The 10,778-nt window shown below is 39.6% G+C and overlaps 1 protein-coding gene across 1 annotated transcript; it reads right to left on the reverse strand.

Annotated features, from left to right (window-relative positions):
• Nucleotides 1–3,996: 3,996 nt before the first annotated feature.
• On the reverse strand, nucleotides 3,997–10,498 carry vamp1a (vesicle associated membrane protein 1a). The gene is made up of 5 exons (XM_030789289.1): nucleotides 10,427–10,498; nucleotides 9,297–9,432; nucleotides 7,299–7,457; nucleotides 4,560–4,611; nucleotides 3,997–4,213 (listed from the first exon to the last, which is right to left on the reverse strand). Coding segments are annotated over exons 1-5 (366 nt in total). The 5' UTR covers nucleotides 10,429–10,498; the 3' UTR covers nucleotides 3,997–4,196.
• Nucleotides 10,499–10,778: the final 280 nt, after the last annotated feature.

Genomic DNA, 10,778 nt, shown 5'->3' on the forward strand with positions numbered 1-10,778 from the left:
AGTTTGTCGAGTTCTTGTGTTGTGCCTTTTGCATGAGCTGTCATGTTTTTTTTCTTTTGTTTGTTTGTTTGTTTGTTTGTTTGTTTGTTTTGGGGGTGGAGGGGAGGGTTGGGATGAGACTGACAGCTGCAGGGGTGGGATGAGGGTTTATAAGATCTTCTTGAATCGTTTTACCAGTGCTTTGTCTAAGACGTGAATTACAGTAGTGTCAGTCCGTTGATGTATCGAGTTATTCTAAAAACAAATGTGAATGTCCTTTTATTCGCTTTGCAGTATGGGAACAATATCAGCAATGTTTAAAAAAAAAGAATGGAAAAAAAAAAGAGGTCAAATAAATTGACTACCCTCCCATGATGACAGTTTAATCTGGGATACCACAGACACAGACAGTCTGATACTGTTCCTAGACATTAATGTCAATTTTTATTTTCCCTGTCTGCTATTAAAAAAATATATATATATATATATATATCAGTACACCGTTCAGCTAGTGAAATACGATGACCTTTGCCCCGTGTGCCAATCATGAGATTTCAAAATGTCGCGACACCTCCTTTTGCATGGGTAGGAATTAGAGGTGTGACTTTGCCTACATTTGAATGTCTGTTAATAAATTTTCATCAGATACATCTGTCTTGTTTTGCTGTGTGTCGCTGGAATTTTAAATGTGTCATTTACGCTACTGTCCACAAGGGGCAGTGGACTGGAGCGGGAGGCAGATGGAAAGCCTTTTACAGAAATGAAGTTGAATTTACAGTTTACAAGACGTTAGAGTGTTCCCTGTAACAGCTTTGACTGCTTAGTGGAGGTACAATATTCTCTGCATGTCCTGTCCTGTAAATTCACTCTGTGTATTATCTCTGTTTCTCCTGCCACATTCACACATGAGCACAACGCTGTTTTTGATGTAATTGGTGCATTTTGACTTATGTAGAGACAGAGGGACCCAGACAGTATAAATGCAGGTTAGTTGTTGTAGCCTTGCATGTGTACATGAATTGTGATACTGCAGAGAGCAAGTAAATCGACATACAGAGAATCAGGGGTGGAAAAAGTCAAAGTAGAAGTACTCTTGTGAAACAAAAGTACTCTAAGTAGAGTTAAAGTATCCTCCCTGAAACAAGTAAGAGTACGAAAAACAGTTGTCAGTTTAACTCTGCTTAGAGTTCTTCTACGTTGACTTTTTCCACCCCTACAGAGAGTATTATTCCTCCACTGAGTAGTTTACGCGTCGTTTGGGATCGATTTTTTTTGTTGTTGTTGTTGTTGTTGTTGTTGTTTTGTTTTGTTTTGTTCTTTTGTTTGAGGCCAATGATGGCATGAAACAAAACAAACTTGAAGTTTCTCTGCAGAGCGACTCTGTCGTATGACGACACGTCGAGTCACCTGACAGGGCGTACGGCCGCGACTCCTCGGCGTGAGGCGAGGCCGCGCTCGTTTCATCGTTGTGTAAAACGTCGCTGAGATTCTTAGATGACTAATAACTGTGTCTACTTGTGTAGGTTGCACCTAAGCTTTGCTAAAGCTACATCGTCAATATTCGTGTGCAGGTGATAAGATTGGTGCTTTACAAATTCCATTTCCAGAACGAGTTGCTAACGAAACTCTGGGGGATGGAAAATCACAGATTTTGAATCCAGGGGTAGCGCATTAGCGGGAGTGCATTAAAACTGAAAAAAAAAAAATTCAAACGGTGTTCAAACTTTAGAGTTGAATCTGACAGCCCTGTTGTGAATCCACTGGGCCTTGTTTGTGCTCATATAGATGTTTACTATAGAGTATATTCCTTTTTTTTTTCTTTTTTTTTTCATTTTAGTAGCTTTGTTTTCTCTCTCAATGCCACAGTTTTTGTTTGTTTGTTTTTTGTTTGTTTTTTGCTTTTTGGATTTATCTAGTTAATGAGGAAGACTGAGTGTATAACAGGATAGATTCATTATCTCACTTAACTCATTTGACGATATTGACTCCACATATTTGAATGACAGATCTAGTGTTTGATTTGTATTCTAACCAATAGAGGCTGTTAGACACCTGAGTTACAAATCATGTATCTTCTGCTGAAAAAAAAACAAAACAAAACAAAAAAAAAACTTGTTTATTTCCCTTCAAAAATAAAATGTACTAATTCTGTTCAAAGCGTTTTTTGTGTGTGTGTGTGTGTTAAATTCTTCCAACCATGTGTAGAAGTTTGCCATTACTTAGCTTAAATAAGACACGGTTTTGTTCTTCTGAGACAGTAGCTTATCATTTATCTACACAAGTTGAATCCTTTTTTGTCTTATCAATCTGTGAATGAGTAATGTAATGTTTTGTAAATCAGAGCAAAGCCGAGAAGAGACATTGCACATGAATGACTTTATTAGAATCATGATGAACAAACACGCATGCTTTTGTCAGTCACAGTATCTCTCTTTTCTTTTCTTTTCTTTTCTTTTCTTTTTTTTTTTTTTACCCCAGCCTCCTCCGTTTTAGCATCTTTACCGCTGCTGTGCGCTCAGTAGTCCATTTGTTAAGATTTTGTTTGTTTTGAATAACCATCTGTATCACACCCATGTGATTACACCAGGATTGTCTCACTCTCAGATGAAACCACAGTTGCACTCAGGTCAGTTTTTATACGCAGTCAGATACGTGAATGAACGAGCGTCGGCCTGTTTACTGAGAAAACTGTTTACCTCTTGGCTCGACGTTCAGCTAACCTCTCTTCTTTTCAACGATACTGTAAATCTATAAGGATTCCTATGACGGTGAATCTGAAGAGGTTTTCCCCTTCTGTTCCCTGTTTGATTTCTTCATTTTCTCTCTCTCTCTCAAAAGTCAACTCAAAGTCTCCTCACAGAGCATTCACACAAACCAGTCTGCTCCTGACAGAAACTGACCTCTTTTACCTTTTTCAGCTGTAAAGACAGCCACAGAAATAACACCACCACCCCTGAATGCACACGAAAACGCACTAAGTCCATTCTGAAATGGCCAGACGGTCGACGACCCATTCCAGCAGTGCTGGTACTGTCACGACAGAGGAAGCTTCCGTTTGTGCTAACGGCCACGCTGTGGTCCCACATCAACAGTCCACCCTCGCTGAACAACAAATGAACTGATTCACAGAATCAGTGTTTAGTTCTCAAGTAAAACAGCAGATTCACACTTAATCTTTCATTGTGTCATGTCTGGCAAATCAGCTCCATCTCTAATGGCAACTGATGGCTTTGCAATGTGTGTGTGTGTGTGTGTGTGTGTGTATATATAGTCAGTAAGCTACCTATCAAATGTGTTTTTATTTTTCTGTTTACATTGTTTACCAAAGAGAATGCATATTTTATTCACAATTTGACACTATGCACAAAAACACACGTAATTGATGGAAAATACGAGGGAAAAACAGGATACAAATGCCCTGAAATGGTGCCCTGCTTTGTCTGTTAAATTTTGGTTCCGTCTTCTGACTTTTTAACTTAGACACTGTTTTAAAGGAGTAGAGTTAAATTAGTCGACAAACTTTACACCTATGCTGACAGATTTATAGTCTCTGTCATTCTACTGGCCATCATCTCCCTGTGTCTGAGACTGCCTGAGTCTGACAATGGACTGAGTCTACAGAAAGACGAGAGGAACAGGTCCTAAACCTAAAAAGGGATGTTTACCGACAGACAGTCAGTTTGGTTTACAGTGTGGAATATGGTTACAATAGTAAAAGCCAAATGAATGTCCTTTATGGTCTCTAAGAAACAGTCTCTAGTTTAGTTGCTTTGTAACTCCGGTTCTGTTTGCTTTGATTGATAGAAAACAAACCTTTTTTTTTTTCTGTGTGTGTTATTGGGTTGCCTCTCTGTTTCTCTCTACTCAGAGAGGAACTGTGGCAAAAGACCTTAGACTGCTGTGTCGCTGACTTCGGGAACGCGTAAGAGAGAGCATCCCAAAAAAAAAAAAAACATATATATATACATGTATAATATTAACATTTTATCATTTTTCGTTTTCACTTTCAGCGCTGCTACACATACAGAGCGGTGTGAAGAGACAGGAAGAGAGGGAATGGAGGAGAAGAGGAGAGAAAGCGGGTCGAGAGGCGTTGGTCGGATAATAGGAGCGGAGGAGAGAGGAGGAGAACAGGATGTGAAGGCTTCACACAAGGACGTGCGTCCCGCCGCTGGATGCTCTGGTATCCCTGTGTTCGTCCTCACGGAGAGGCAGGCTCAGTAGAAGAAATACACTGAGGGAGAAGACAAGACAAGACCAACCACAGCGCTAAGCTTTTCACCAAACGTTTCATCCATCCATCTTTACTTTTTTTTTTTTCTTCTTCTTCTTCTTGAGTGGCTTAGACTGAGAATAAGAGTAAAGACTTAAGATCACTGTTAATAAGTACTTTCCACTGAAAATATTTCGTCGTTAATGAGTGTTCTCTGTGGAAAATCTTTTCAGTCTTTGACTGTGTCAAGGAAAAATATCCAGGAGGTTTTGAGAATTAAGAGTGTTTTAAGAAAAGCATTATTGACACTGAGTGGTTAATTGTGAGAATGAGTGTGCATGTGTGGATTAATCCAGACCATACTCACTGAATGCAATTCCCAATAGAAGAACTCCAATGACTCCCATTATAATCATCATCTGAGGAGAAGGAAGAGAGAGAGAAAGACAGTTTCTCTTAGATAATTCCCTATTTGGATACACCTGATCCTTAAGTGAGTCTATTCTTCTCAACATATTAAAGTCTGAAATAAAGAAAGAGCTCAATGATTCACTCGTTCTGAAAGGGTTCACTTGTAAACTGTGTGAACCTTTTTGACATGAAAAGAAAAAAAACTACATCTCTATTCATTTATGTTTTGATAATGTTGACCTCTGAAATGTCTTCCACATTCTACTACAATAGGTATAACATTCAATAGCAATACTAAACCACAAAAATAATTTAGACATTTATCTTAACGGTTCAATCATTGCAAATTTCTGGCAAACACACACCATAAAATGCACATCAGAGAATGTGATTTGATATGTCAACAAGCCAAGCTGCTCAGGTTTTAACCAATCAGAACTCTTAATCAACACAGCAAGTGGTTTTCATTGGATGTCTGTCATGTTTTTCATCGTGCTTGTCTCATGCCACATCATACAGATTATGTGCTAATTATCCAGTAAAGAATATAACCCAGTAGTATGCTTGCTGTGTTTCTATATATGCCTGAATACATACAAACAAAAATCATGGTTAGGATATTTTTTTTTCTCTAAATCCCATGTCTCTCTTTCAGAAAAAAAAAGACTTTTTGTGTCCATGTGTCCACTGAAGAGCTGTTCTGGGAAAAGCTGGTAGCCTCTCTAAGATGTCTGTGGATCAGAAACAGAAGGTCCTAAAAGGCCAGCAAAATGTTTACCAAACCTCATCACATGTCCGATGCAGCACAATTCATGTCTGAAACAGCCAAACTACAGCTCAGAAAAATGATCTCCACCTGCATCTAGCTTCTCTGATATTTAAATCTATAAGCTTTTGGCGGCCAGCGGGTACATTAAATCCTGCAGTGCATCTCTAAACATGTTACAATTTTAAAAGAAAACAAAAAAAATGAAAAGGAAAACTAAGGGGAAGTTAGTGTAGAGGTTACATCTTAAGGTGTGTGTGTGTGTGTGTGTGTGTACTATCTGTAGATATAGATGTAAAACGCCGTACATTTGATGACTAAGTGAGTAATTTCACTAATCACACATAATAATTTTTTTAATGAAGTGAGAATCTGTTTAAGTGGCTCTTATACAGTAACAGCCAACGGCACAAAACCAGTTACAGTCCACGTGCATCTACTCAGGGTTGTAAATGTATCATTGTTGAGGTTAAATAGGAAGACAGAGTAATATAATTACACTCTGTGTGTGTGTGTGTGTGTGCGTGTGCGTGTGTGTGTGTGTGCGTGAGTGTGTGTGTATGCACACGCACATTTGCATCTGTATGTGTGATGTACCCCGTGCTGGAGAAATGTACTGTGTGAGTGAGATTAAGAGGGAGGGTTAGGTAGATAGGTTGGATAAATATGGAGTCAGAGAGAGACAGAAATAGAGAGGGAGAGAGAGAGAGGGAGAGAGAGAGAGAGAGAGAGAGAGAGAGAGAGAGAGAAACACTGGTAGGAAAAAACTGATTAAATGTGTGTGTGAGAGAGGGAGAGAGAGAGAGAGAGAGAGAACAAGAGTGATATATAGTGGATGAGGAGAGAAAGGATGATTTGTGGGGGGTTACATCACAAGTCACATCTGGGTTTTAATCCAGCAAAGCCATAATCCAGATTGGGATTCTGAACCCCCTCCCCCACCTCAGTACAGCAATGTGATTGGACAGGAAGTTGTGCAGCCATCTGGGCACAGAGGAAGTAAGAGGAAAGTAGCAAGGGGAGGGGCAGAGAGAGAGGGGTAATAAATCTATGTAGAGGAGTGGATTGGCAGTGAATTGGATGTAGGGGAGGGGTAGAGAAAGAGAGAGAGGACTATACATTTATGTAGAGGGAAGGACTGGTTTCTCGTGCAACAGATGAATGTGAAGATGAATGAAGATGTGAACCTGGTGAGGGAGTCTTGGAGACACACAGTATGACCAGCCCCAGAAACAAATATACTTGACAATATGACAAACATGACAATATTTCAGACACACCCGGTTGTGTAGGGATTATCAGATCGTTGACATATGACGAACACCAAATGACAAACGACCAATAACATAATTACAGTTTTGGGACAAATCTTACCATATATACCTGTTCCAATTATGTCAGACAGATGATTTAGGGGTTGAATTATATGAGAGTGCACCAGTAAAGAAATGAGTCAGCGCTGCTCTCAGAGCCAACTTTTAACTTAAGACTCCCTTTTATGTTAATGAGGACATCAAATGGAGCACGTCTGATGACCAAAGGGAGCACTTCAGACAAACTTGTCACATTAAAGTCTCAGTCCTTGTCTTGCCGCCATCCTACCCTTAAACAGTCTGAGACACACGCGTGATCCCAAAACAGTACTGGGTAAAACTCTCCCTGCAGCCATTTATGACTACTGGCTTAAAAACCTCTTCTGTTCCAACCTATCTAACTATCGCTTCCCTAAGAACACAACAGTGGACTTCAGTTACACCACATTACGTCTCTGACCAGACCAGAGCGGTGTGTACCACATGACAGATATCACAGGACTAGTTACTACAGATATATACCACATGACAGATATCACAGGACTAGTTACTACAGATATATACCACATGACGGACATCACAGGACTAGAGGCACTCCACATTTCACTGTACGCACCTTGCAGTTCTTCCACCAGTACTTGTTCTTCAGTTTAGCCGCGCTGCTCTCGAACTGCGAGGCCCCGGCCTGTAGCGCATCAGCCCGGTCATCGAGCTCCGACAGCTTCTGGTCTCTCTCCAGGACTTTGTCCACGTTCACACGCATGATGTCCACCACCTGGTTAGAACCGCGAGAGACGTGTGGTAAGAGAAGACGGGGACGTGCACATGAAACATAAAGTCAATGCTGACGTTCCAACCACCAGACACACACTGAATGCTTCCTCTGTGTCCTGATGACAGGACAATAAACTGCATTAAAGGCATCAATGCTACATGATGTTTTAAACCTACGAAACTGTTACAAGGTACATGTGAGGTTTTTGTGCGGATGTTTAGGAAACCTTTTGTAAAATGATACCATTCCATTTAACCTCTCTCATCAATGTCTTTGTTCAGAAGCATGTTTTAGTTCAGAGACAGAACAGATTTTGATGTGGCCCAAAATAACAGAAATGATAAATTCATATCAGTAACATTTTATAAATAAAGCGCTGAGTAAAATAATTTTAGGGGAACACACATTGAAAAATGGCTTGGAATGAAAATACGTTTTTAAACTGGATTTAAAAGAAGATAGTCCGAGAGCCTAATTCTGAATGATATATCAATCGTGGCATTCTAACAGAGCAGGTTCTGCAACCTTTTATCCTGAGTTTAATTAAAGGAACCGGAATGTCTTTGTCAAATGACCTGAGTGGAAGAGCAGGCATATTTGTGGTTGTAAGGTCAGAGATATACTTATGAGCTAATTCATGCTTGGCCTTCAAAATCATTCCTAACAGTTTAAAGTACTTGTAAAAGACCTTGAGAACCAATGTAAGAATATTAAAAGTTGAGTTGTGTGTCATGTCTAACTGTTATGTATAAAGGGCTATGCATGTGAATTCTGCACTGACCCAAAACCAGACAAGTCACTCAGGTAGCGACAACTAAAGTAATCTTAATCGGATGATCTTTTGAGAGTGGCCTTCTCAAAATCACAAACAAACAAAAAGGTTTTATTTTGGAGATATTGTTTAGATTACAGAAATAAAGTTGGAACTTATGTTCAAATGTGAAATCAAAATTACGACAAAGTCTCCTGATGGTTGTTTTAACATATGAAGTATGAAGTATCTAAAGGTGCTGCTGAAAAATTTTCCTTGGGCTGATGAATAAAAGGAAAAAAAAATCTTTAACATTCACTCCTAAATCTCCATTCTGAATGGAAAATTGTCAGGTCATTCAATGACACATTCAGCTGGACCTGATCAGTATTAAAAAAATGAAACAATATATGGTGTCTGTGATTTACTTTGTCCTGAGGAAGCATATGGCCATAGAAAAGAAAACAGGCCCCAGGACTGATCCTTGAGGGACCCCAGAAGTTCTTAGAGCTTAGAGAAAAGGCAGAGTTTAAACCAATGTAAGGCAGATCCCTAGATCCCTACGTAGATGCTAAAGCAGTTGCTGAGAATATTGTAGCCAACATTGTCAAAGGCCTCTCTGAGGTTCGGAAGAACTAAAACAGAGTTCTCTCGGGTGTCAGTATTCATCAGAAAGTCCTACATCACTTTAAATGGGGCATTTTTTGTGCTGTGACAAGAATAGCGCAGCAAATGTATGGGTGAGTCGTGGTCCCACAAAATCCAACTAAAACGAAGTTTTTATTTTTTCAGGTACCGTATTCTGAGGCTGATAGAGAGGAATTTTGTATCTTTCTTTGCCTTTACTAGATGCAGTGCTCACTTCTCCTAAAACGGTAAAAAAGACTAGTGGCTGAAGAATGAAACGTTCGCTCTCTCCCTGTAGCAGAAATCTTCTTGTGTAGAGTCATCATCACTATTAGCAAGCGGAACGTTTAGCAAGGATGCAGCAGCTGGCCAACTCCTAAATTCATCCTGTATTGTCCTCACAGTGTATCTTAAGAAGCTGCATTGTTTGAGAAGAGATGAATTACTCTCATGCGTTTTACCTCATCCACTTGAGCCTGTGTCTGCTGCAGTCGGCGATTGCTTGTGAGGTTCGGGGCTTGGGATGGTGGGCCCCCTTCACCCTCTGGAGCCCCTGGGGCTCCTGGACTGGGTGCAGTGTCTGGAGTTGGGGTAGACCTGCATATGTAGAGGTATTTAGTTTTGAAACATACGTATTCACAAATACGCCCAAACATTCACTTACAATATATCTTTCACTATCTCTAAATCTATCTATTTATCTATCTATCTATCTTTCCATATAGATCAATATAGATATAAATATATAGATGTATGCATATAAACATTCACCAACACTTGGACAATGCTTTGCCCTCAAGGGCATTAACAACAAAGACAAGGAGAGGCTATAGACTTGGTTTAATTTGAAATGAGAAAGGCTTGTAATGTGGGCTTTGTCTTTACACACATATGTCAGAGGGGTTTGAATTAAAATAGAGTTTCATACATAATCAGATAACTGAGTAAATATACTATATACGAACGAACTGTGTAAGTGACCAGACCCCAATGACTGAAAATCTCTGAATTTACATAACAAAGGGTTAGATTTACATGACTCACATTCACGTGCAGAGCGCACGCAATTATAAGTACATAAAAGTAGATCAATACACTGTAGGCAAACACTCAAATTAAATTTAACTGGAGGTCTTCAAAGCCTTTATAATGTAAAATAATATTTAATATGCTGAGAAAATCCCGACGCTGTTAACACAGAGAAATGATTTCGTGTCCGCTGGGGATGAGAATATACCCAGGCTTTAAAATCTAGCCAGAATGAGTCTGTAGCCTAGTTTTCTTTGGAAACAAACGCGTTTCGGAGGAAACCTGTATTTCACGAAGTCGTAAATATAGTGCATAAAATATTCTTTAAAATAACTGCGTTGTAGTAACTTAAACAGTATCCTAACTGTAGTCGTGTAGGATGGACTACGGACACCTACTATAAAAAACGCATAACAAAACACAACTTAAACGTTTCGAAAAACAAGGCCATAATGAATTACTTTATAATGTAATAAAATAAAACTACTAAAAGTAAAAGAGGATTTCCATATGAGCTGTGATGCTAAAGTAGAAATGGTTAAAAAAAAATCCGCATACTCACATTTCGTTGGCAGGTGCTTAATGGACAGAAACGGCAGTACGGACGACCGTTTGCAGCGGGGTGGGAAGAGCGAGAGAGAGAGAGAGAGCGCGAGAGAGAGAGAGATTAAAGTGAAGCGATGCGCCGCCGCGTGAGGAAACAGGCCTATTCCAATGAAAAGACGCGTACAGGAAATACGTAGACCGTGCCTAGGCTACTTTAACAAACGAATGCTAAAATATGCATTCAGTGTAACGTCTTCGCATTAAAGAGGGGTGTCTAATTGAAAGGCAGACAAAATCGATGTTTTAAATCTCATCGCACAGACTTAACCAAAAGAAATAAAAATCAGAAGCAACGACTTGATAAAACT

This window comes from Chanos chanos, chromosome 12, assembly GCF_902362185.1.
Source record: "Chanos chanos chromosome 12, fChaCha1.1, whole genome shotgun sequence".
NCBI lineage: Eukaryota > Metazoa > Chordata > Actinopteri > Gonorynchiformes > Chanidae > Chanos > Chanos chanos.

Bases quoted from the DNA above. Each gene is read 5' to 3' on its own strand.
- vamp1a (XM_030789289.1), bottom strand. The intron at 7,458-9,296 runs GTAAAACGCATG...GGTTCTAACCAG, and splicing joins CACAGGCTCAAGTGGATGAG to GTGGTGGACATCATGCGTGT. The intron at 4,612-7,298 runs GTGCGTACAGTG...CCTTCTCCTCAG, and splicing joins ACTGGTGGAAGAACTGCAAG to ATGATGATTATAATGGGAGT.